The 26,870-nt window shown below is 40.9% G+C and overlaps 1 protein-coding gene across 3 annotated transcripts in view; it reads right to left on the minus strand.

Annotated features, from left to right (window-relative positions):
- Window positions 1-324: 324 nt before the first annotated feature.
- Window positions 325-26,870, minus strand: part of STK4 (serine/threonine kinase 4) — a 113,314-nt gene continuing 86,768 nt past the window's right edge. For all 3 annotated transcript variants that reach the window (XM_011928971.1, XM_011928972.1, XM_011928973.1), the window contains one exon: window positions 325-5,283. In XM_011928971.1, the coding sequence (XP_011784361.1) occupies window positions 5,125-5,283 (159 nt within the window). In that variant the 3' untranslated portion in view covers window positions 325-5,124. The remainder of the gene's footprint in view (window positions 5,284-26,870) is intronic.

Raw genomic sequence — 26,870 nt, forward strand, 5'->3', positions numbered from 1 at the left:
GAGTTTCCTTGGACATCCCCGCAGAACTGTCACTCCCTCTTCTGTGTATCCACAGGCCCTGTAACTTCTTCTACCATGGTATGTTCAATGTTGTGTGTTTTTGTGCTTGGTTAACTCCCCAAATGCTCTGCAAGAACTGTGTCTGGTTCATCTTTATATTCCTGACAACTGGTTCAGTACCCTGACACACAACAGAAGCCCAACAAAAGTTTACCTACCTCTCTCCCCAGCTTTGGATCTTAGAATAAACACACCACAGAGTCGATGTCACAAAGATTGTTCACAGCACCATTATCCAGGCTATATATGGAGGTTCTCATTAACAACGGTTTGTGGTCCAAAGGACAGTTTATTTAAAACAAAGGTGATGAGGTATAGGAAGAAGAAAGGAAGGAGAACAACAATTCTAACATAAAAACACAGGAAGCATCTCAAACTTAAAAAAAAAAAAAAAAAGAGTGGGGACAATGGAGGAAGCTACGTCTCATACTTATACAAACTGCTGACCTCAATTGATTACTTACATCCAAACCTTACAAAATAGCATTTCAAGTCAGCACTTAAGCCAGTGTTATTAGATTTTCTTACAAAAAGTTAAAGCTACAAACTTCACATTTTTAAACTGTACATAGCAACAGCATTTAAGCTTTTTTTTTTTTTTCCAAGTTGGTCCGAGTGCAAGCTGGTAAAAGAATTTTTTTCCAAACACAAACAAGAACATGTATTCCAAAGACAATGAATATAATACTGATGAAAACATAAACATAGTGCTTAAGAAAAGATGGGGTGAGGTGGAGATGTAGATTGGGCAGGAACAAATTTCTAGTAAATAAGGAGCTGCAATCTTTAGAGGCAACATGGTATGCCAGAAAGGACACTGGAATAAGAATCAGAAGACCTGGATTTGAATCCTGGCTCTGCCATATTCTAGCCACATGACCTTGAGCAACAGACTTTACCTCTCCGAGCCTCAATTTTCACATCTGTAAAATGAGGATAATAATACCTGTATCTCCCAGCACTATTAAGTTTCTATAGATATAGGGCTATTCAGATTATCTACTTCTTCTTTTTTTTTTGAGACAGGGTCTCATTCTGTCATGCAGGCTGGAGTGCAGTGGTGAGACCATGGCTCACTGCAGCCTCGACCTCCCTGGGCTCAGGTGATCCTCCCACCTCAGCCTCCTGACCAGCTGGGACTACCGGTGTGTGCCACCGAGCCCAGCTAATTTTTTTTTTTGTAGAGATGGGACTTCGCCATGTTGCTCAGGCTGGTATCTATTTCTTCTTGAATGAATTTTGGTACTTTTTATTTTTCAAGGAATTTGTCTATTTTGTTGAAGTTGTTAAATTTATTAGCAAAAAATTATTCATAATATTCTATTGGCTTTTTAATACCCATAGGATGTATCATGATGTCACTTCTCTCATTCCTGATATTGAAAAGACTTACTGAGTTTTAAATGGTATAAATTTCTGGCATCTGGCAGGTGCTAAATGTTTCCTGGATCGAAATCTATAGTCTCAAGGAGTTAAGGCTACAATTCTCAAGTTGCTTCAGATGACTGGTTCTATTTATCAATATGTCTATTGATCCACTCATCCACTCATCCATGCATCCTCCCACCCTTCCTCTTCCCCGTCAAACATTCATCCATCCAATTGGTAGCTAGGGGAAAAGGACAAAAAAGAAAAAAAAAAGGAAATTCAAAATTTCTGCTTCAAAATTACTGATGGAGCAATTAAGATATTTTTAAAGAATTCTGAGATTTTTGGCTGGGCACGGTGGCTCACACCTGTAATCCCAGCACTTTGGGAGGCCAAGGCAGGTGGATCACAAGGTCAGGAGTTCAAGACCCACCTGGCTAATATGGTGAAACCCTGTCTCTACTAAAAATACAAAAATTAGCCAGGCGTGGTGGAGCAGCGCCTGTAGTCCCAGCTACTTGGGAGGCTGAGGCAGGAGAATTGCTTGAACCCGGGAGATGGAGGTTGCAGTGAGCTGATATGGCACCACTGCACTCCAGCCTGGGCGACAGAGCAAGACTCCATCTCAAAAAAAAAAAAAAAAAAAAGGGATCAGACGATTTTTTTTTTTTTTTTTTTTTTTAAGACAGAATCAGGTCATTGTTCTTGAAAGCAGAGAACAAACGAGGACCTCAAATTTCCCTGGAAGCTCAAGTTGCAAATGCTCAAGCAATGACTGAAGCCCAAGGCTCAAGGAAAGCAAGCTGATATATCTTAAATTTAGTATTTAACAACAACAACAAAAAACTAGGACTTGCTCCTTTGCCTTTCTGTCACTAGAAAACAAATACACCTTGTCAGGAAATTTCTCTGATCCAAAACAAACTGACTTCTGGCCAAAAGGCTCCATCAAGCTGGTAAGCAATAGACTTTGTTGGATCAGCAAGCTGGGTGCACACATGCCTGAAACAAAACAAACTCCAGATCAAAGTTCATGACTCAAGAATGGTTATGGGGAAACTGAACTTTCTTTTATTTGGATCTAGCTTAGGAAGGGAGAAAATGGGCTTTCTCCTCCTGTCTGGCCAAGTGCAAAGTTCTTTGTTTAAAAAAGAAAGAGAGGCCAGGAGCGGTGGCTCATGCCTATAATCCCAGCACTGTGGGAGGCCGAGGCGGGTGGATTACCTGAGGTCAGGAGTTCAAGACCAGCCTGACTGACATGGTGAAACCCCATCTCTACTACAAATACAAAAAAAAAAAAAAAATCTAGGCATGGTGACAAATGCTGTAATCCCAGCTACTCAGGAGGCTGAGGCAGGAGAATCGCTTGAAGAGGGCGAGGTTACAGTGAGCCGAGATCGTGCCATTGTACTCCAGCCTGGGCGACAAGAGCGAAAATCTGTCTCAAAAAATAAAAAGAGAAAAGAGAGAGAGAGAGACAGAACTATTAATTCGCACAGCAAATGGTGCAGGGGTATGCACCGTGGATGCTTTGGTTTTTAAGACTTACTTGGCTATCAGACTTAACTAATTCAGCTGTCTTTCCAACCTAAAAATGCCAGTTAGAGTTAGTCTATGCAAGAAAAGGTGGTCACTTTATTTTAAATAGGCTTGTGCCTCTCCTTTTTTGTGTAAATATTGCTCCCCTATAGTGATGCTATGAGTCCTGATTCTATCATTTACTAGCTGCATGACCTTGGGAAGGAATCACTCTCTGAACTTATTACTTCATCTACAAAATGGAGATAAAGTAGTTAAGTCATAGGGTTATCATGAAGTTTAGAGCCTACCCAGCTCAGTGCCTGATATATAATAGGTGCTCAACAAATAGTAGCTGCCATTTATTATTCCAGCAAGATCCTCAAATTGTCCTCTGTTTTCAGTATCTGCCACATAGCTATTTCAGTGGCCAAGCCCTGAAAACTAACAACTGCCTCTTGCATTTTTTAAAAACTTGCTTTAATTGCAAATAACAGAACCTGGCCACAGAAGAGGCACATTCCCTGCCTTTCCATTGATTCCCAGGTTTCAGGAGCAAAAGCAATTATGGAGTCAAATTACAGTATCCTGAGGTGCAAGCCTGTCATGGCTCCCCATCTGAGGGAAAGAGGTAAAGTTGCAGGAAGATGGCTCTATGCTGTCTTTTGCAAAGCCCTCTGATCTGCTTCAGGCCCGAAACCTGCCTCCATGGGTGCTTGTCTGCTATATCTGGCAGATGTTGCGGAGCTCAACGACTTGCTAAAACTGAATGATCTGGCTCGTCTAGGCAATCTTTTTACAGCCAGGTCATACCTACTGAAGAGACAAGGCAAGAGCAAGTTTCTGTCAGCAAGGTTCCCTGGAATAATTAACCAAGACTGACACAGGTCTCTTCCCCCAAAGAAGGGGCTGCATGGTTCAGTGGCCTGGGAGTGAGGACCCTGAATTCTAGTCCAAGCTTTTATGCTAACTTGCTTTGTGATTTTTGCCATTCCCCTCTACACCTCAGTTTTCTGATCATCCGTACAAGAGGGTCAGATCAGATGATCTCTATAGTCCCTTCCAGCTCTGACATTCTGTGTGTTCAGCTTGAGCCTCCTGGAGAACAAATCTTAGTCTAATATTCATTTATCCTTTTCAGGCTGCTTAGCAGTGAAAGAGAAAAGAAAACAGTCACATATCTGAATGTGAGTCACAAAAGCAATCCCTTCTACCCCTGTGTGTAAGGAATGGGGAGCAAAATGCCACGTGTATGATTTTTACATGAACAATGAGAGCTTTGAAAATGCTTTTCCTTTATGGACTGAACACAGCCCTGTGTTTGCTGAGAGTTCCTGGTAGACCTATCCCCTCAGTGGATCATGTCTCCTCTTAAGGCACTGGGCAGTATCTGTGCTGTGACTTTAGGCAGTTGAGAGAGTGGAGATGGATGAAAGGCATTGAAAGAGCAAAGGCCAATTTGCAAAGAGGGTACCAGGCTTCTCCTGGGACTCAAGGAGTAAACACAAACTCTCAAAGCTTTCCCTTGGACATCACCAGTAGCTCCAGAAGCCAGTGATGACCACACAAGGCTGAAACCATGGTAAAAGAACTATCCCAAACCTACTTTTTAAATGCAGCCCTGCAAAGTGGGAGGCTGGCTCCTGGGATTCAGTGGCCCCCTAACAGCCTCCCGGTGTCCTCTGCCCTCATGTTCCACAGTACCATAATCTTACAGAAGAGGCAAACTGTTTAAAACTGTACCTGTACAGAGATGCCACCACACTGAGTGGGGAATCTATTTATAATTTATATATATATATGCATATTTATATATATTTTTAAAAGTCTTCCAGAAAGAACAATTGAAAGCTATTGGGAGATGAAAAACAAACAGACAATGTAAAACTTTCCCAGCTATCACTCAACTAGGAGTCTCTGTTTCTGGGGTTTAAAACTCTGAGTTAAAAGCGCCAATATAAATCCTTTGAAATAATATACCTGACCAATGTACATACACACATCAAGATGGCACGCTGGCTGTCAAGAGAGCCCTTCCCACTGGCGCACATTCCTGAGTTCACAAAGGTGCTGTGGAGAGACGACAGAGTAGAAGTGCTGGCTAAAAAATGTGAGGCAAGCCATCCAGAATTCACCCAAAGCCTGGGTGGAGCTGGGGCCCTCACAGCCTGGCCTTGCTCAAAAGTTTTGTTGCCGTCTCTTCTTAGCCTCAATGGCATCCAGGATGGGCTGCCGCTTGGACTGGTACTTCTGCCGGATCTCTTCAATCTCCTGCTCCATCATGGGGTCCAGGGCCAACAGCCTCTTCTGAAGGTCCTCCACTGTCCAACTCTTAAGCTAGAAGAGAAGTGGAAAGTATAGTCACAACAAAGCTTACATCGGTGGCAGAACAGTGGAGAAGCCCAGCCCTCCCAGGCACCCAGAGGGAAGGGAGACAGGAGGAAGACACTGTGGTCAGATCACAGGTTGGGTGGTGTTGGTTGAAAAGTGACAATTCATTCCAAAGAAAGGCATACCTTGAAGCTTGTCTGAGATAATGTATCCCCGGGAGAGTTCTAAGTGCTAACCGCTTTGATTTAATGTGCCTTGACCAAGAACTTAGTGAATAATACTCTTACCTCCCCTATCTTTTAAATTAATTAAATATAGATTCACTATTACGGCATTAACGGTAACTTGCTGTATGTGAAATAATGGTTGCCTCCCCGTTTTTGTTCTGTCCACAAGATGAGCATCTATCTGGACAGCGCCTTTCCCACTTTCAGGATACACAATGGAAGATAGATGCTGACAAGGCGCAGATGCCATCCCCTAACCTTGCCTTCCCACACCCCCAATGTCTTGGCACTGCCATATTATCATCACCAGCATTTCCTTGAGGCTACTATATGCCAGGTAACAATCTAAGCCCCTTGGGAATACAGATGCAACCCCTGGCAGGGGTTGGGGGTAAGGGTGGGTAGTTAGAAAAACCTCAAACTCCTGAGATTAATTTCTATCATCTAGAGGGAAAAAAGGAGTTGATATATAAATTAATAATAATGGCTGGCATTTAGTGCTTTGTATGCACCAGACACTGAGTGCTTTACATATATGGATTCTTTTAATCCTCACAGCAACCCATGCTACGAGGACATTATTATCCAAATGTTACAGATGAACAGCCCAAGGAGGAGGGTAGCTAAGTAACCTGCCCAATGTCTCCCAACTAGTAAGTGGCAGAGTCAAGACTCAAATCTGGCCAGGCGCGGTGGCTCAAGCCTGTAATCCCAGCACTTTGGGAGGCCGAGAGGGGCAGATCACGAGGTCAGGAGATCGAGACTATGCTGGCTACCACGGTGAAACCCCGTCTCTGCTAAAAAAATACAAGAAACTAGCCAGGCGAGGTGGCGGGTGCCTACAGTCCCAGCTACTCGGGAGGCTGAGGCAGGAGAATGGCGTAAACTCGGGAAGCGGAGCTTGCAGTGAGCTGAGATCTGGCCACTACACTCCAGCCTGGGCGACAGAGCGAGACTCCGTCTCAATTAAAAAAAAAAAAAAAAAGACTCAAATCCAGGCAGCGTGGCTCTAGAGTCCATGCTCTTAACCAGTGTTGCAGAAGAGTCGACTAGCAAAGCACAGGTTTTAGAACTAACTCAACCTTTGTTTAAAATGTGGTTCTGCCTGTTGCAGATGCCATGAGACTCTTGTCAAGTTACCAATCTCTCCAGGCCTTCCCCATCTACAGAAGTGGGATAGCAGTGCCTCATCACATGTATTATAAGAATTAAATGAAATCACGGCTGTAAAGTTCTCAGCACAGTACCTGGTGCACTGTGTGTGTGAAGACAGCAATGGGTGTTACAAGCCTCTCTCTTCATAAAAGCCCATGGGTGCACCAGTGTTCAACCTGTGTCTGCAGCTGTGGGGCAAGGGGCTCTGCTGCCATGCGTGTGGAGTGTTCAATGATTCCAAGCTGGGCCAGTCTTGGCTGTCAGGGGTGGGAATGAATGCTGACATTATCCACAGTGGGTGGTGATACTTTATTCTGTGTGCTCACAACCAGTTTAATAGGTACAGTGTTTCAAGAACTCAAAGTCTTACAAGAGGTCTGTTGTGCCCACATTTAGAAAATCATGATCCTTGGCCCCTTCCTGAGGTCTCCACAGGAAAGTAGTATAGGAGCTGGGTGAAGGGCCCTCTGTCTGTCTACCCTTCCTTGAGTGGGTGGGGTGAGAGCAAGTGTGAAGTGCTACAGTGGCCTCCCTAGAAATGGCCTGTCACCACAGGAATTTTCCTTGGCCTGCTTCAGAAAGGGTGTCTGAGAAGTGAGAAAACCCTAATAGTTCAAGACGAAAGGTTCTTTGTAATGTGAGTATGGAAGACTTGAGAGTATGGGTAAATGCTGGAAAGTTGGACTGAAAAAAAAAATGCATCTTTCCAGCCTGTGGTTTTATACTACCTTAGAGGTTGGTGTTCTTGGCCCAAGGACACCCCGAATAGCAATGCTTGCCTAGTCTTTGGCATTTTCAATTCCTTCTGCAAAGAGAGAATTCCCCAAGCCTAATACTGAATGTAACTGGTAGTTAAGAATGTAATCCTTGGGATCACAGGTCCTAAATCCATACTGGCTATGTAACCTTAAACAGTAATTTCACGTCCGGAGCCTCGGTTTCCTCCTTTGGAAAACAGACAATACTAGTTCGTTCCTCCACCCTGGGGCTGTACTAAGACTTACATGAGACAATGGTCTGATGGTCTTAGCTCAGAACTTCATATGGTATGTGTTGAGCAGATAAATATTCCATAAGTGGAAGTTATCACTGTTGTTATTGTTGCTATTCTTATTCATATATTATTATTGTATATATGATTGGTCTCTAATTAACCTTAAATAAAGAAGCTGTTTCTGTAACCTCTAATTCAAACTAGAATAAAATGTGAAAAAGAAAATATTCTACTCTATTCTGTGCTAATGCCTAAGGGCTGGTACATAATACCTGTTAACTTACGTACAGTTTAACAAAATATTTTTCACCCATCTATTTATAAATACTCATTGAACACCTACTATGGGTCAGGTGCTGTTCGAGGCACATAGGTTACTCTAGTGAAAAAAAACAAACAAAAATCAGAGCTCTTGTGAAACTTACATTTTAGTGAAGCAAGGAAAATAGCAATAAACACAGTAAATTAGTAAATTATTATCATACTAGAAGGTGCTCTGGAAAAAAAGAAAATAAAAAATAGCGTGAAAGAAGGGGAGCTGGGAATTAGGAGGGTAGACTTGCTTTTCATCTAGCCACTAGGATGAAGAGTAAATTGCAAAATAAAGAAATGTACGTTAGTGGAGCTGCACTGACTTGGCAACTTGTTCTGCAACTTTGGGCAAGCCCCTTCTCCTCCTTAGACCTTAATTTCCCCATTTGTAAGACAGGGCTAACTAGATGATCTCAGAAGTCTTTCCAGACTCAATGTTTCTCAGTGTATGACCTATGGATCACATGTAACAGAATCACTTGCAAAAAATACAGATTCCTGAGCCCCAACCCAAAGCTACTTAATCAGACTCCCTGGGAGGGGAAGCACAGGATTTTACATTTTGAAGAAGCTATTCACACTAGGCATGGTGGCTCATGCCTGAATCCCAGAACTCTCAGAGACTTAGGTGGGAGGACTGCTTGAGCCCAGGAACTCCAGACCAGCCTGGGCAACAAGTGAGATCCCATCTCTATGGGGGAAAAAAAAATTAGCCAGGTGTAGTGGTGCACACCTATAGTCCCAGCTACTTAGGAGGCTGAGATGGGAGGATCGCTTGAGCCCACTCCGAGGCTGCAGTGAGCTGTGACTGAGCCGCTGCACTCCAGTCTGGGCAACAGAGCAAGACCTTGTCTCAAAAATAAATAGATAACAATAAAAATAAACAAAAACAAAGAAGCTATACAGGTATTTCTTATAAATCCTCAAGTTTGATAAACATGATTCTGTATCTTCCTTATTTTTCTGTTAGTAAAATTCTCAGAAAGTATTGCTGCCTGTCTCTGGTCTAAACCTTCTCCTAGGTTTCCGATTTCCAGGCAGCTTTGTTGCCCTTGATTCTAATCTGGGGGCGACAAGTACCCTTGCTTTATCTCAGCCACCTTCAGACTAATTTATGGCTGTCCTAAGAACTTTGGGGCTTAAGTTACATCTGACCTATTAGAACACAGCCAGCCAGGCACTGCTGATGACTCAGTCATATCATCCAGATATGGATTTTTCCAAAAAAACAAGCTCAGACAATAGTTTCATGGCGCCAAGTGTAGCATTTCACCTTCCTGGTCCTTGGTGGCATAAATATATTTCAAATGGATATCTTGCAGTAAAATAACTGTGGTGCTATAGTTTTGCTACAGCCAGAATCTTGAAGCAGCAAATTCTCAATCCAGCCAGAAGTCTTTCCAGACTCAATGTTTCTCAGTGTATGACCTATGGATCACCTGTATCAGAATCATTTGCTAAAAATACAGATTCCTGAGCCCCAACCCAAAAACAGCTCAAGCAGCTGGATATTTCAGTCCCTGATTATCTCGTGAAAATCTGTGATATGGTTTGGCTGTGTCCCCACCCAAATCTCATCTTGAATTATAGCTCCCACAATTCCAAATGTTATGGGAGGGACCCGGTGGGAGGTAATTAAATAGCATGGTCAGGTCTTTCCCATGCTATTCTAATGATAGTAAATCTGACGAGATCTGATAGTTGTCTTTTTTTTTTTTGAGACGGAGTCTGGCTGGGTCCCTCAGGCGAGTGCAGTGGCAAGATCTTGGCTCACTACAACCTCTGCCTGGGTTCAAGTGATTGTCCTGCCTCATCCTCCCAAGTAGCGCCTCCTGGGTTCAAGTGATTGTCCTGCCTCAGCCTCCCAAGTAGCTGGGATTACAGGTGCCTGCAACTGCGCCCGGCTAATTTTTGTATTTTTTCTCGCTCTGTCGCCCGGGCTGGAGTGCAGTGGCCGGATCTCAGCTCACTGCAAGCTCCGCCTCCCGGGTTCACGCCATTCTCCTGCCGCAGCCTCCCGAGTAGCTGGGACTACAGGCGCCCGCCACCTCGCCCGGCTAGTTTTTTCTATTTTTTAGTAGAGACGGGGTTTCACCGTGTTAGCCAGGATGGTCTCGATCCCCTGACCTCGTGATCCGCCCATCTTGGCCTCCCAAAGTGCTGGGATTACAGGCGTGAGCCACCGCGCCTGGCCTAATTTTTGTATTTTTAAGAGAGAGGGTTTCACCATGTTGGCCAGGCTGGTCTCAAACTCCTGACCTCAGGTGATCTGCCCACCTCAGCCTCCCAAAGTGCTGGGATTACAGGTGTGAGCCACCGCGCTAATAGAATCTGCAGCTTAACACATCCAAAGCAAAACTCTTGAGTCACATCCCTTCCTCATCACCAAATCTTGTCTCCTTACTCTCCAGTCTTCCCCATCTCAGGAATGGTATCACCATCCTTCCATTTGCTCAAAATCATCCCCGATCCTTCCTTTTCCCTCACCCCCGCCTCCTGCCTTTAGCAGTCCTATCAATTTTGTCCCTGAAACATTGGTATAACTCAAACCCAACCACTTTTTTCCACCTCCATCTACCTTGGTCCAGGCTATCATCATCTCACAGCAACAAACATAATTAAAAATACAGAAATGAATCTAATCACATCAGCCTTAAGTTTCTTTCCTATTGCACTGAGAATAAAATCCAACTCATCAGTGGCTATAAGGGCCTCATATGGGTGGCTCCTGCCTCCCCTCTGACTTTATAACCTATTACTCTCTCCTTTGCTCAGGACCCTACAGCTACACTTTATTTTAGATCCTCAAACAGGCCATACTTTTTCCAGCCTCAGTGACTTACAGAGTTAATGAATCTTCTGCCTGCATGGTTCAGGCCCTGTTCTTCCTTATCCTACAGGTTTTAGTTTAGATGTCAACTCCTCAGAAGATGCAGGCAAGCCTTTTCTGACCATCTTATCTAGAAAGGCTGCCTCCTCTCCACTATTCTCTATCTCAGCCCTCTTGTTTTCTTCAAAACAATCATGCACCTTGTAATTATTTGTATTTATTTTCTTTTACTTGTCTCTCTTACTAGGATATAAGTTCTGAAAGGGATTGACCTTGTCTTGTTTACTATGCTAAACACAATACTGGTTGAAGAAATGAATAAATTATCCTTCATTTCTAGTCAAATAAGAACAAAAGCCACTGAAATGAATGAAGCCAGCTTATACAGGGCATCATCATGTACAGCAAGGTTCTGGATGGGTGCTGAGAAGAGTCAGTGTAGAATGAGAAGTGAGTTCTGCCCTCAAGGAGCTTTTAAACTTAAAAGTAATTCCCCCCAATATTCTTTTGAAATCAAAGGAAATCTCTGTTCACTTAAAGAAAATGTCTGTGTTTTCTACTGTCTGATAAGAAGCAGGGCTCCAGTCCTGGCTCAGTTATCTCTAAAGGCATGTCCATTTAAACTGTTTATTCAAACAAAAAGAACTTCTGTTATAAGAAATACACTTCGGAAGAATGAGATCATCAAAAGAATAAGAGACAGGATCCCGCTGGACAAGACAAAGTAAAGGCCAACTCTACAGCCACAGACTTGCTACTGAAGGTGGGTTTTGCTGAAGAGATCAGACCAAGTACAAGGATTTCTGAGTCTCTTTCTGGGAGAGATCACAGTGGAAGAAAAAACTAAAATAAGCCTCTTAATCATGGTTATTTAGAAATTCCTTGCCATAATAAGGCTAAGCAACACATCAGGCTTGGGTAAAGGAAGAGGATGGGCTCTGAGCCTGACAGTACTAATGTGTTATGGGCACTCACTCACTCACTATTATCTTACACCTAGACTTCCCTCACATCACCTTTACCCAGCGTAATGAGGTCTGATGTCTGCCAAAGGATGTCTGAACAAGTAAAAGCAACAACATTTGTGCAGATGAGATTTCTCTTAAAATATGTGATCTTTGGAAATGTGTTGTATTTTAAAGTAGACATATTTTTAAAGTTCAGCCTCACTCTGTTAGCAGGATACAAATGCTGTCTTACTGTTGGATTCTACACATAGATATGGAAGAAGTATGTTAATTACTTCACCATTTGCATCTGTTAGGTGCTGAACTCAGCATTTTATCTGCACTATTTTATTTAATCCATCTGTAAGGTAGGTATCATCATTATCCTCCTTTTAGAGATGAGGTTCACTGAGGATAAGAGTGGGAAAAGAATTTAACCGAAGTAATACAAGGAATTAGAAAAGACAACAAGCAATTGGAAGAAACCTGAAGAGTTTCTGGAAATGGGGGTGTGTTTGTGAAAAATGTGGAAGACTGGAAGAATTATGAATTTAGCTGACATTAGATACATCAGATGGCCCTCACATTCAGAAATGCCACTAGTGGTAATGGGTGACTTTAGGCAAGTTACTTGTCCTCTCTGAGATTCTGTTTTCTCATCTGTGAAAATGGGTATGCTGTGTACTGTGCTGCTTTTGTTCACATAGAAATGCCAAGTGCCTACTACACACATGGTGCTGCTGCTAAGGTGCAGTGACTCCAGGTGCTGAATATGATTCAAATCAAAGCAACCAACCTCACTGGCAGCTACACTAGGCCAGGAACACTGCTGGGCAACATGAATATAAAGGGCAATATACCTGTCAGAGAAGCAGCTCAGGTTAGGGGCAAGAGCACTGGTGTTAAGTCAGATGGACCGGGTTCCATACGAGTTCTGCCCTTGGTAGTTGGGTGCCTTTGCATAAATCATCTAATATGTGCCTCAATTTTCTCATTTTTCAACGGAGGACATTATTTATTCTACAAGGGCGGTTGTGAGGTTTGGAGGTATTTGTAAAGTATATAACATAATGTCATGCATCCACCAGAAAGAAAGTGGGTGAGTGAGGGCTACCACCTTATATCCTTTTTTGGAAAATGGAGGAAGTATGTACTGTAAATAATAGCTGCTGTTGCTCTAAGATGAGCTCACAACACGGTACAGGACACATACCACATACACAGAGGCAGCTCTAGTGAACTCTATATAAGAAAGCCTAAATCATATTCATCCAGTTTATTTCCTCTGGGCCAGGCCACAGGAAAGGCCTGATTCCCAGCATCACTATGAATAATGAAGACTGATGGGAACTGATTTCTTTTCAAATCACCTTAGCAACTCTGAAATTCTGAATCATACCATTTTTCAAAGTTGGCTGCATAACTGGCCCAGAGACCTACTGCTCCAGCTGATATTTCATCACAGAGATAATTCATAGGAATTACACTGACAATTAGCCCATCTTGAATCAGCAGAGTCAAGCTACACTAAACACATGAGAATGTACAGTAGAGTTTCCTCTTCCCTTGTCAACCAGTCCCATAGGGAACACAAATGGGTCTGGCCCATATCCAAAGTACAGGGTTTAGGCCTATTTCAAAGTTCTATTCCTCTGCCACTACAGACCCTCACCTCAAAAGTCTATTGTCCCTAAAAGCGATCAAAGAGACAATTGCCAGAGCTTTTAAGGACAAGCTTCAATTCCATATATATCATATATAAACACTTACAATTCTTCCTCCAGTGTCACAAACAAGATTTCTCAAACACATCATCCCTTCCGGATGGGCGAGTCAGGCTGATCCCGTCTCAGGTAATGTTTTATTGTGACCAAGAATGAGGAAAGAACACACCTTTGGAATTTAGCAAGATGATAGGGAAGCTTGATAGAAGCTAAAAAGTTGAATGAAGCCACCAACATACCATCCCATACCTCAACACCGGCCACTAGAAAGTCCGGAAAAGTGCAGCAACAACAAAAATGTACAAAGGCAGTCAAAAGGCATCTAGAGCACTAATTTAGTACCGAGGATACTAACTCTTTCTTGATGTGAAAATGTTACTATTTAGGAATGGATTCTAGTTTAGGGAGAGGTGACTCTAATAAGATGAGATTCTCAGGTAATGTAGTAATCTCTCATCAGATGACAGAAAGCCAAGCAGAAAAATCAAAGAAGATGACAATCAAATCATAACTTTTGCGATTAAGTAAGTACCACACCATTCGTTTCAAAAGACCTTGCTCCTTAAATGAGCCTTATGGGAATTTTAATAAGAGACTTTCTCTGACTCAAATTATGGTCATGGCAAATTATTCTTCCATCAGTCCCCTATGAAGTCTTCCTAATTCTTCTCCAATAAGGAGGGAAAGCAGCAAAACCATGATGAGTTAACAATTGCCTCAATCTCATTTTAGGTTTATAATTAATCAACACTTGTAATTCTCATTATCAGAATTCCAAACAAAGAAAACTTGGCCACATATATAAAAAGTATTTACCAAGAAGATTGGAATGAAATGCAGATCATAAGCCTGGGTGAATCAAAGAAATCTGGCTTCAAGTAGGCATGGTGATGTAATGACAAGACCTCTGACATGGATCTCTTAGAAGACTGGGTTCAAATAAGACCCAATGAGACCAAATAAGCAATAAGACCAAAGACTTTGTCCACAGAGCCTAGAGAGGAGACTCAGTACATTGTGTGTGTACACATGCATATGTATAAAGAATATGATTTAATAAATGGCAAACACAAAAAACAAGTTTTCTTCTTTAAATAACATTTTATAAAATATGAAGTACTTGCATACTGTTAGTTTTTGTGATACAGTAGTCCCCCTATCCACAAGGGATACATTCCAGTGGATGTCCAAAACCACAGATATATATTTCGTGCTATCTAGCTAGATATGTGTGTGTGTGTGTGTTTGTGTGTGTGTACAGATATATGTGTGTGTATATAATGTGTGTGTGTGTATATATATACACACACATACAATTTTTTTCCTATACATATATACCTATGATAAAGTTTAATTTTTAAATTAGGCACTGTAAGACAAGGAAGCATTTTATAGCTTCTCTTTGGCAAATCCAAATTGCCAGCATCACAACTCTTATGCTTTGGGGCCATTATTAAGTAAAATAAGGCTTACTCATATAAACTAGAGGAAATAGAGAAAGAAGAGCAAACCAACCCCAAAGCTAACAAAAATAAATAACCAAAATCAAAGCTGAACTGAAGGAAACTGAGATGTGAAAAAACATGCAAAAGCTCATTGAATCCAGCAGTTGGTTTCCTGAAAAAAAAAATAATAATAATAATAAGATAGATGGACCACTAGCTAGACCAATAAAAAAAGAGAGAAGATCCAAATAAACAAAATCAGAAATGACAAAGAGGACATTACCACTGACCCCACAGAAATACAAAAAACTCCCAGAACCTATTATGAACACCTCTATACACACAAGCTACAAAACGTAGAACCAGGACCAGATGGATACACAGCAGAATTCCATCAGATGTGTAAGGAAGAGACAGTACCAATCCTACTGAAACTATTCCAAAAAATTGAGGAGGAGGGACTCCTCCCTAATCTATTCTATGAGGCATCCATCTATGTCTATCATCCAGACACCAAAACCTGACAGAGATACAACAACAACAGAAAAAACAACAACAACAAAAACAACAAAAACCAAGCACTTCAGGCCATTTTTCTCGAGGAACATAGATGCAAAAATCCTCAACAAAATACTAGCAAATCTAATTCAGCGGCACATAAAAAGGTTAATCCACCACTATCAAGTGGTGGATGCAAGATTGGTTCAACATACACAAATCAATAAATGTGATTCATCACACAAACAGAACTAAAAACAAAAACCACATGATTATCGCAGATACAGAAAAGGCTTCTGATGCAATTCAACATCCCTTCATGTTAAAAAAAAAAAAAAAACCCTCAACAAACTAGTAACTGAAGAAACATACTTCAAAATAGTAAGACCCATTTACTAAAAACCCACAGCCAACATCATACTAAATGGGCAAAAGTTGGAAGCATTCCCTCTGAAAACCAGAACAAGTCAAGGATGCCCTTTCTCACCACTCACATTCAACAAAGTACTGGAAGTCCTCCCAGAGCAATGAGACAAGAGAAAGAAATAAAAGACATCCAAACAGGAAGAAGGGAAGTCAAACTATCTGTTTGCAGAAAATACAATTCTATACATAGAAAACCCTACAGACTCTGCCCAAAAGCTCCTTGATCTGATAAACCACTTCAGCAAAGTTTCAGTACATAAAATCAATGTACAAAAATATAATAAGTAGCATTCTTATACACCAACATCCAAACTGAGAACCAAATCAATAATGCAATTCCATTCACTATAGCCAAAAAAATAAAATAAAATAAAATACCATGGAAATGAAAGATATGTGAATAGAATACAGCTAACCAGGGAAGTGAAAGATCTCTACTTAAAGAATTATAAAACAGTGCTCAAAGAAATCAAAGATGATGCCAACAAATGAAAAAACATTCTATGCTCATCGATGGGAAGAATCATTGTTAACATGGCTATACTGCCCAAAGCAATTTACAGATTCAATGCTATTCCTATCAAATTACTAATGATATTCTTCACAGAAATAGAAAAAACAGTTTAAAAATTCATAAGGAAGTTTTAAAAAAGCCCAAAAAACCAAGGTAATCCTAAGCAAAAAGAACAAAGCTTCAGGTTTGAAGTTGGCTTAACCCAATTCAAACTATGCTACAAGGCTACAGTAAACAAACCAGCATGGCACTGGTACAGGACAGACATACAGATTAATGGGACAGAACAGAGAGCCTAGAAATAAGGCTGCATACCTACAACCAACTGATCACTGACAAAGCTGACAAAAGCAATGGGGAAAGGACTACCTATTCAATAAATGGTCCTGGGATAACTGGCTAGTCACATGCAGAAGATTAAAACTGGACCCCTTCCTTATACCATATACAAAAATCAAGTCAAAATAAATTAAAGACTTAAATGTAAAATCTAAAACTATAAAAACCATGGAAGATAACCTAGGAAATACCACTCTGGACATAGGACCTGGCACAGATTTCATGATTAAGACACCAAAAGCAACTGCAACAAAAACAAAAATCAACAAATGAGACAAAATTAAACTAAAGAGCTTCTGCACAGCAAGAGAAACTATCAAGGGAGCAAACAGACAACTTATAGAATGGGAGAAAATATTTGCAAACTATGCATCCAACAGAGATCTAATATCCAGAATCTATAAGGAACTTAAACGAATTTACAAGCAAAAAACAAACCTTCCTGTTAAAAAGTGGGCAGAGGACATAAACAGACACTTTCCAAAAGAAAGTGGCCAACAAACATATTAAAAAGTGCTCAACATCATTAATTATTAGAGAAATGCAAATCAAAACCACAATGAGCCCAGGTGCAGTGACTCACACCTGTAATCACAACACTTTGGGAGGCTGAGGTGGGCAGATCACTTGAGCCTACGAGTCTGCGACCAACCTGGGAAACATGGTGAAACCCCATCTCTACAAAAACAATTAGCCAGGTGTAGTGGCATATTCCTGTAGTCCCAGCTACTCAGGAAGCTGAGGTGGGTGGATCAATTGAACTCGAGAGGTCGAGGCTGCAGTGAGCCATGATCACACCACTGCACTCTAGCCTGAGTGACAGAGGCAAGACTCTGTGTCCCCCACCCCCCCAAAAAAAAACAAAAACCCCACAGTGAGATTATTGTCTCACATCAGTCAGAATATTTTGCTATTACCAAAAAGTCAAAAAATAACAGATGCTGGTGAGGTTGTGGAGAAAAGGGAATGCTTACACATTACTGGTGAGAATATAAATTAGTTCAGCTATCGCAGAAAGCAGTGTGGTGATTCCTCAAAGAACTTGGAGCAGAATTACCATTTGGCCCAGCAATCCCATTACTGGGTATATGCCTAAAGGAATATAAATCATTCTACCATGAAGGCACGTGCACAATTATGTTCATCACAGCACTATTCCCAATAGCAAAGACATGGAATTAACCTAAATGCTCATCAACGGTAGACTGGATAAAGAAAATATGGTCCGTACACAACACGGAATGCTATGAAGCCATAAAAAAGAACAAGATCATGTCCTCTGCAGCAACATGGATGGAGCTGGAGACCATTATCTTAAGCAAACTAACACAGGAACAGAAAAACAAATACTGAGGCCAGGCACAGTGGCTCACGCCTGTAATCCCAGCACTTTGGGAGGTCAAGGTGGGAGCATTGTTTGAGGTCAGGAATTCGAGACCAGGCCAACATGGTGAAACCCTGTTTCTACTAAAATTACAAAAATTAGCTGGGTGTGGTGGCACATGCCTGTAATCCCAGCTACTTAGGAGGCTGAGGCAGGAGAATTGCATGAATTCAAGAGATGGGGGTTGCAGTGAGCCGAGATCACACCACTGCACTCCAGCGTGGGCGACAGACAAAGCAAGACTCCATCTCAAAAAAAAAAAAGAAAAAGAAAAAAAAAATACTGCATGTTCTCACTTATCTAAACAACAAACACATATGAGTACATACAGGAGAACAACAGACACTGAGGATTACTGGAGGGTAGAGAGTGGGAGAAGGGAAAAGATCAACAAATCACCTATTGGATACTATGCTAATTACTTGGGGATGAAATAATCTGTACATCAAACCTCACAGATGTGCAGTTTACCTATGTAAAAAACTGCACATGTATCCCTGAACCTAAAATAAAAGTAAAAAAAAAAATAAATTTCCATACTAAAAATAAAATAAGGGTTACTTAAACACAAGTACCGTAATACCAATACCACAACAGTCTTTATGATAACCAAGATGTCTACTAAGTGACTAATGGGTGCAACAGAGTGGATATGCTGAATACAGCAATGATTCATGTCCCAGGCAGGATGGAGCAGGATGGCACAAGGTTTCATCACACTACTCAGGATGACGCAGGATTTAAAACTCATGAACTGTTTATTTCTGGAATTTTCTATTTCATATTTGGTGGTTGTGGGTAACTGAAGCCATGGAAAGCAAAAGCACAGTTAAGGTTTGGGAGCTACTGTAATTAAAAACCATTCTTAAATTTACAGGACAAAATTCTTAAAGTAGTATTTTGCATGCTTAGAATTTATTCCAACACCATTCTGGCATGAGCTTTTACAACTTCCTCTGGAATTCACAAGGCAACTGTTTGGTTTTGGTTTTGTTCTGTGAGTTTTATAATAGCCTTTGGCCAAAGGCAATATAATTTTGACCAAACACAGATTTTTTTTCCCTGCCATCTTGACCTTGACTCTCCACAGCAAGAACCTATCAGAAACTTTCCTATCCTCCAAAGTTTACTTGCTGATATCTAGCATTATATCTTTTTAAAAATGCAGCCAGTACCCACTCTGTGTCAGAACCGATGTATGGATAGAGGAGTATGGGTAAGAGTGAGTATGGGACAAAAAAAGTATATGGCATGCTCCCTTCACACTAGTTGTGGAGAGAAAAGAGGTAGGAAGTCACGAAAACAAGCTAGAGTCTGGGGTATTAGCGAGTGCTAATGATCACTAACATTAATTAGAGATACTTTTAATTGAGCTCTATGTGCTGGGCATTGTGCTCAGTACCTTACATGCATTATTATCTCAAGTAATCCTCACAACAGTCCAAGAAATAAGTACTCTTACCTCCTATTTTACAGAGGCAGACACTGGAGGCTGAGAGAGATATAGTATAGGCATTGCCTCTGGTCCCAGAGGTTGTAAGTGGTTGAATTAGGATAGGAACCTTAGCGTGTCTGGCCAACTACATGTCAGGGCAACATGTGCTATAGGAATTGACAGATGGAAGAATCCCAGTGGTCAGAGTCTATGGGGAAAAAAAACTTTATCTCGTCATACATTAATAGTGCAGAGAAGGGGGGGTCATTTTAATTCAGGTAAAGGTCTGAATTTTAACTTTTAAAAATGAAATGCAAGTTTGGTTATATCAAGTAACACATCTGAGATACAGAGAACTAATAAAATTAGGTTAAATAAACGAAAAGACTTATGAGCTGATTTGTCAGTAATACTAACAACAACTCCCAATTCCTTCAGGTGCCATGCTTTTTTACACCTCCAAGCTTCTGCTGGATCTAATTCTGTCTTCTGCTTAGGGGGCTGCCCATTCAACCTTCCAGCTCAGCACAAGCTCCAACTCCTCTCTCAATCCTGTATCTTTTTCTTTTACTGAAGTAGGACCTATCAGAGAGTAAAGACTATATCTAATATATTTTCAGAGAGCAGACCAGCAAAAAATAATTCTTAATAAATATTTAATAAAGAAATATATCCTTAATCTTTAAGCCTTTATTCAAAAATGATACTGACTTTTTACTGGGTTCTCTCAAGCACCAGTAAGACACTAGGCTTTTCAGCATTGAAAGTATGTAATCAATACACAAGCCTAAGAGGCTAATTTAAGTTCATTAAATAAAAGTTATATCAATTACTCAAAATTGACCCATGCATACCAAAATCAAAATGAGCAACTAATTCAGTATCCTAATTGCAATAAAGTTACAAGGAAAAATGAAAAAAATTCACTCCAGTCCTGGTTGCTTATGATTGCTCTTTAAGAAAAATTCTATTTTAAGAGTACATTATATTCCCCCTTGTCTGCCGTTCTGTTATCCACAGTCAACCAAGGTCTGAAAATATTAAATGGAAACTTCCAGAAATAATCAATTCTTAACTGTGTGCCATTCTGAGAGGCATGATGAAATCCTGCACTGTCCTGCTCTATCCCGCCTGGGACGTGAATCATCCCTTTGTCCAGCATAACCATGCTATACATACTACCCACCCCTCAGTCACTCAGTAGTCACCCTGGTTATCAAATGGACTGTTGCAGAATTGGTATCACAGTACTTGTGTTCAAGGAAACCTCTATTTCACTTAATAATAGACCCAAAATGCAAGAGTAGTGATGCTGGCAATTCACGTATGCTGAAGAGAAACCATGATGTGCTTCCTTTAAGTGAAAAGATGAACATTGTTGGCTAACAACAAAAAATCATACACTAAGGCTGCTAAGATTACAGTAAGAATGAATCTTCTACCCATGATACTGTGAAGAAGGAAAAAGAAATACATGCTAGTTTTGCTGTCATGCCTCAAGGGGCAAAAGTTTCAACCACAGTTGTGTGATAAGCACTTGGTTACGATAGAAAAGGCATTAAATTTGTGTGTGAAAGACATGAGGAGAAACATGTTCTGACTGATGGCAATGGGGTTCAGTACTATCTATGGTTTCAGGTGTCCAGTGGGGGGCTTGGAACATATTCCCCCATTGACAAGGGGGACACTGTAGTTTTAAATTGGTGTATAAATTTCACACTTAAGGAAGCCAATCTGTGAGAGAAACACTTTCAAGAAGTTAGTAAGCACCCATTACACCTCCTAGAATAATTGTAAATGTCTACAGAAGGTAGAGTACAAGAATGCAAGGCTCTTGATGTTTGAAAGCACTAAATGAAGGCATCAAAAGTAACCTCATTCTTGTAGGAATATTAATCTTTCAGAAGGTATGAAAACCTAAAACACCAACTGCAGTGAGCTGCTGTTTTAATGCAGCTTAATAATTCAGGAAAAGAGCTAGCTAATCACATAAGAAATCCTGCGAGCTATGCCTCTGTATGCTTTCTTGGGCTGGAAATTTCCAAGACAGCAAAAAAGGCCAAGTTTCTTCTCTCTCTTTCTGCCAAATAAAAAAAGCCCAAAGAATCCCAAGCAAAATTTGAAAGCTAAAATGCAAATTGATCTCACTTTATTTAATAGATGCAGTCTTAAAACGCATCTTCAGACTAAATAGGATCCAATTTTAAACACATAAAAGAAAAAAATGCTTACAGAAAACTTGTCAAGAATACAAATAGAAATTCCCTAAGTAAGCTACTTTGCAGGTTGAATTTTTAAAATTGGGGCTTTCTTAAAGTGGAAAAGACTGCAAGTACACAGCACTCAGTTTCTGGAAAGTATATAACATTCTGTAAGCCTTACTGCTGGGTACTCCCATGTAATGAAGGGTGAGAGATTCACAACCTAAATACCCAAAAAAGAAATATCCTCTCAAGCAATCCTTTGAAAGAAAAAAAAAAAATCCGCAACAAAAGCAGACAAGAATTCTGCAAAGTATGTCAGAATCTTTTTATAATGGCCATAAAGTCTTAGGACCTGAACTCTCTACAGTGTCAAAAACATAAATTAGGTCTAGATAGGGGTAGGGGAGAGAGAGAGAGAGAGAGAGAGAGAGAGAGAGAGAGAGAGAGAGAGAGAGAGAGAGAGTGTGTGTATGTGTGTGTGTGTGTACGACCTTCAAACTGCTAAATAGGAATTTTTATCATTTGCTCATTTTTCTGGTTAAAGACTCTAAAAAAGATGGGTTTAATCCTTATTCTGTAAAAGCATTAGTTTGTATATAGCTTAAATATTTTAGGATAGCCCTTTATTCTTTTCCGCAACTGTTTAATTGGTATAATCAAATGTGAATTAATTTATGCCATGGTAATACTTCTCAAATATGTATAAATTCCTAAACCAGAAAAAAATTTTGTAAAGACCATGTGTCCTAGTTTTTCATTTTGAAAGGTTTAAACACCATAGTCCTAGCAGTAAGCTCGTCTAGGCTCAGAGTTAAAAACACTTAGCTTCTCTGGTATAAAACTCTTCTATAAAATGTGCTTCCTAAATGTTTTCTATAATGAGCAAACATCTTGAAGAAAGAAAGTGCTTCCAATCTGAGGTCTGACTTACAACTTGGAATCTATGATTCCAATGATTGGGAGAGGGGAGAATAGTGACAATATCATGATTAGTATATAACATACAGGTCCCATGGGAAGGTATAGTTCTATTTGTCTATAAACATATCTTTGTTACTTAAAACTATGCAAGTTCTAATTTTCATAAACTCTTTTCCCCTCATGAAGGGTCTGACTGTTAATAGCACAAGCATATAGTTATTACTGCTCTCGACTTGATAGTACTTATTTTTAAAAGAATAGGGAGAGTGTGTTAACTCTAAGATCCAAGTGCACCCTTCTAGATGCACTTGGTGATAAGCATTTCTCTGAAGAACGTGTGCTGTGAAGTTTTCTCAGTAGAGCACTGGGAGGAAGAGGCTGTCCTGAGTGTCCAGCATGAGAGTTGGCAATGTGGCTGTGAGGACCACTGACACTGTGGCCCAGCTACAGCCTAGAACAAGGTCTTTCTGTGACCTTGCAGGCTCAGCCTACCCTAACGTTTTGGGAGTTCAGCTGACATGGACACCAAAGCCTCCACACAGCTCTTGTGTTCTAAGTGGGCCCAGACCCCACTACCCACTGAATGGCCAGTAACCCACTGGATGGCCTGTTCTCTGCCGGCACTCCAGAGGGTTAACGAGGGCCTGCCCAGAGACTTTGGATCAGCTCCAGTCTTGTCAAACCAGCAAACTCCTCTGTCATTCCATGGGCTGAATCACATCTTCTCCATTGAGGTCTGAAGCCCTGGCAGTTTGTCCTTCCTTGGATGTATGCCCTCAGCCTTAGGGAACCCTACAGAGTTTCTTCATATCTGATAGTTACTCTTTTATCATAGGTAATACTTATTATATTAAACTTCCCCTCTTTAACCTACTGTGTGGTTTCTATCTCCTCTCTGAACCCAGACTGCTACAGGGAGGAAGGGTGCAAGTGAACACACATGAGCTCATGTTTGCCCACTAATGGAAAAACTTCCAAAATGATAAAACCTAAATAAATATTTATATTTGAGAAATGCCAAGATACTTTCCAATCCAGAAGAGTCTGGATGATATTTACAGTCCAAGTGCAGAATTAAAACACTCTCATTTTCTCCCACTGAAAATAAATTAGTGGTGAACAGATAAATTCTGGTAATATTCATATAATGGAAACTACTCAGCAATAAAAAGGAATCAACTCCAGACATATGCAATAAATGAACAAATCTCAAAACAGTATGCTAAGTGAATGAGGCCAAACAAAAAAGTCTATATACTGCACAATTCCATGCATCTGACATCCTAGGAAAGACAAAACTTTAGGGACAAAACACAGGGCATGAGGGAACTTGATAGGATATTAGAAATGTTCTATAGCTTGATTATGGTAGTATTTATACAACTGTGTATTTCTATTAAAACTTATCCAACTGTACACTTAAAAGGAGCATGTTGGCCGGGCGCGGTGGCTCAAGCCTGTAATCCCAGCACTTTGGGAGGCTGAGACGGGCAGATCACGAGGTCAGGAGATCGAGACCATCCTGGCTAACACGGTGAAACCCCATCTCTACTAAAAATACAAAAACTAGCCGGGCAAGGTGGCGGGTGCCTGTAGTCCCAGCTACTCGGGAGGCTGAGGCAGGAGAATGGCGTAAACCCGGGAGGCGGAGCTTGCAGTGAGCTGAGATCTGGCCACTGCACTCCAGTCCGGGCGACAGAGCGAGACTCCGCCTCAAAAAAAAAAAAAAAAACAAAAGGAGCATGTTTTACAGCATATAAATTAAACCTCAACAAACCTGACTTTACAAAAAATATTACATATCAAAAATTGTGGAAGGTAGTTGAAATAATATTTAAAGGAAATTTTACAGCCTTAAATGTATGTTAGAAAAGAAAGATAATTGGGCCAGGCGCGGTGGCTCACACCTGTAATCCCAGCACTTCAGGAGGTCGAGGCAGGCAGATCATGAGGTCAAGAGTTCCAGACCAGCCTGCCAACATGGTGAAACCCCACCTCTACTAAAAATACAAAAATTAGCCAGGCATGGTGGTGCGCACCTCTAGTCCCAGCTACTCAGGAGGCTGAGACAGGAGAATCGCTTGAACCTGGGAGGCGGAGGTTGTGGCCAGTGAGCCAAGATCATGCCACTGCACTCCAGCCTGGGCAACAGTGCAAAGGACTGCGTCTCAGGGAAAAGGAAAAGAAAGAAAAAGAAAAGAAAGATAATTAAAAGTTAGAAAGCTGAATTGTCCAAGTGAAGAAAAGAAAAATAAACCCATAGAAAGCAGAAAGAAGAAAGAGATGTAAGAACATAAATTAATGAATTCAAAAGTTAATGTGCAGTAGCAAGGATCAACAAAACCAAAAGCTGGTTTGGGCTTAAAAAAAAATTACACTTTGATAAGACTGATCCCCAATCCCTCCAAAAAAGAAGAAACAAATAACAGGAATGAAAAAGTAAGTTATAAATACAGATACTGTAAATTTTAAAATCTAAAACTTGATGCCAATAAATTTTAAAATGTACATGAAATTAAGATGTCTTGGGAAGTGGCAGAGACCTGCATTAATCTGGAGTGAAACCAAACAAAACTGACCACTAAGAAATCTAGATCACAAGAACAAAGTAGAATGAGCTAGACTGTTAAAAACACATACTCAAATGACAGAGCCACAGAGGATGAAACCATCTCTGAAAATAGAGACAACCATGATATTTTTGAATATAGGTGTTTTCCCTAAAGGCAGGAAAATAAGAAAAAAGTTAACGTCCAACCTCCAGTTCTGACAACACGGCAGAATACCAAGGTCACTCCTGAAACCTCCCCATGTAAGAGAAGCAGGGATATCCAGGGGCCAGAGAAATTGTGTACATGCCCATCCCCATCCCTTCTTTTGATGCTGATATTGCTATTCTTGGTAAATCAAGTGAAAATGAATGCCAAAGGTAGTCCTATGGAGAGGAGAAATCACAGGGATAGGTGGGACAGGTTAAGCTTTGCCTGTATTGCCTTGATGAGAGGGCAGGATTCGGGGACCTTGTTGTACAGTGATTACAGGAATAGTAACAATAGCAATAATAAAAGCCAGAATTTTTTAAGCATTAACTATTCATTATTAGCAGCCATACATTAAGTATTTTACATGTATTAATCTCATTTGCTCTTCATTATATCTTACAGCTGTAATTATTAACCCAGTGCTACAGATGGGGAATTTGAGGTTTGAAGAATTATATAATCCATTGAGGTTAACAGAGTCCACAAGTGGTTGAAATCAAAATTGAATCAGGTTCTGTCTGACTCTGGAGTCTGTACTTTTTCCTTTTTAAAAAAAAAGATAGGGTCTCCCTCTGTCACCCAGGCTAGAGCGCAGTGGTGCAATCACAGCTTACTGCAGCCTCAAACTCCTGGGCTCAAGTGACCCTCCTGCCTCAGCCTCTTGAGTAGCTAGGACTACAGGTAGGCACCACCATGCCTGGCTAAGTTTTTAATTTTTTGTAGAGACAGGGTCTAGCTATGTTGCTCAGGCTGGTCTCGAACTCCTGGGCTCAAGGGATCTTCCCACTTTGGCCTCTCAAAGTCCTTGGATTACAGGTGTGAGCCCCACACCTGGCCAGGAGTCTGCATTTCTAATGAAATGTCACCCAACATCTACTACTATTGGCTAAGTGCTTTCACACTCATTCTCTCAGCTAAACAGAGAGAGAGAATGAAGCACAGACAGCAGTAAAGCCTGTATGCTGGGCAGTGTTAGCATACAGAGAAGCCATGATTTAGTTACTTGCCTTCGTAACAATGAGCTGGCAAATTTTCCTCAACCCAAGCTACCACAGTACTAAGTAGTTAGGGGAAAGAGATGGTGGCTTTCTCTATCTGCAAAATGGAAAATCCAGATAATCCCAACTAACTTTCACTAAAGTTCCTGTGAGAAGTAATCAAAATTTCATGGATACAAGTTCCCTGGGGACAAATTTTGGCTGAAAAACAAAGCAAAACAAAACAAACAAACAAAAAAAACCCTACTATCTTTACACAGAGCTTTGAGCAATGATGTGAACTACTTCCAACTTGTGGAATTCCCTCTTCTCAGAAATGACTGGAGGTAGTCAAGCAAATGTGAGATGATGCCTCTTGTTGGAAATATAGCAAAAGCTGGAAAATATGCCGGGCGCGGTGGCTCAAGTCTGTAATCCCAGCACTTTGGGAGGCCGAGACGGGCAGATCACGAGGTCAGGAGATCGAGACCATCCTGGC

Source organism: Colobus angolensis, unplaced genomic scaffold, assembly GCF_000951035.1.
Source record: "Colobus angolensis palliatus isolate OR3802 unplaced genomic scaffold, Cang.pa_1.0 Scaffold8, whole genome shotgun sequence".
Lineage (NCBI taxonomy): Eukaryota > Metazoa > Chordata > Mammalia > Primates > Cercopithecidae > Colobus > Colobus angolensis.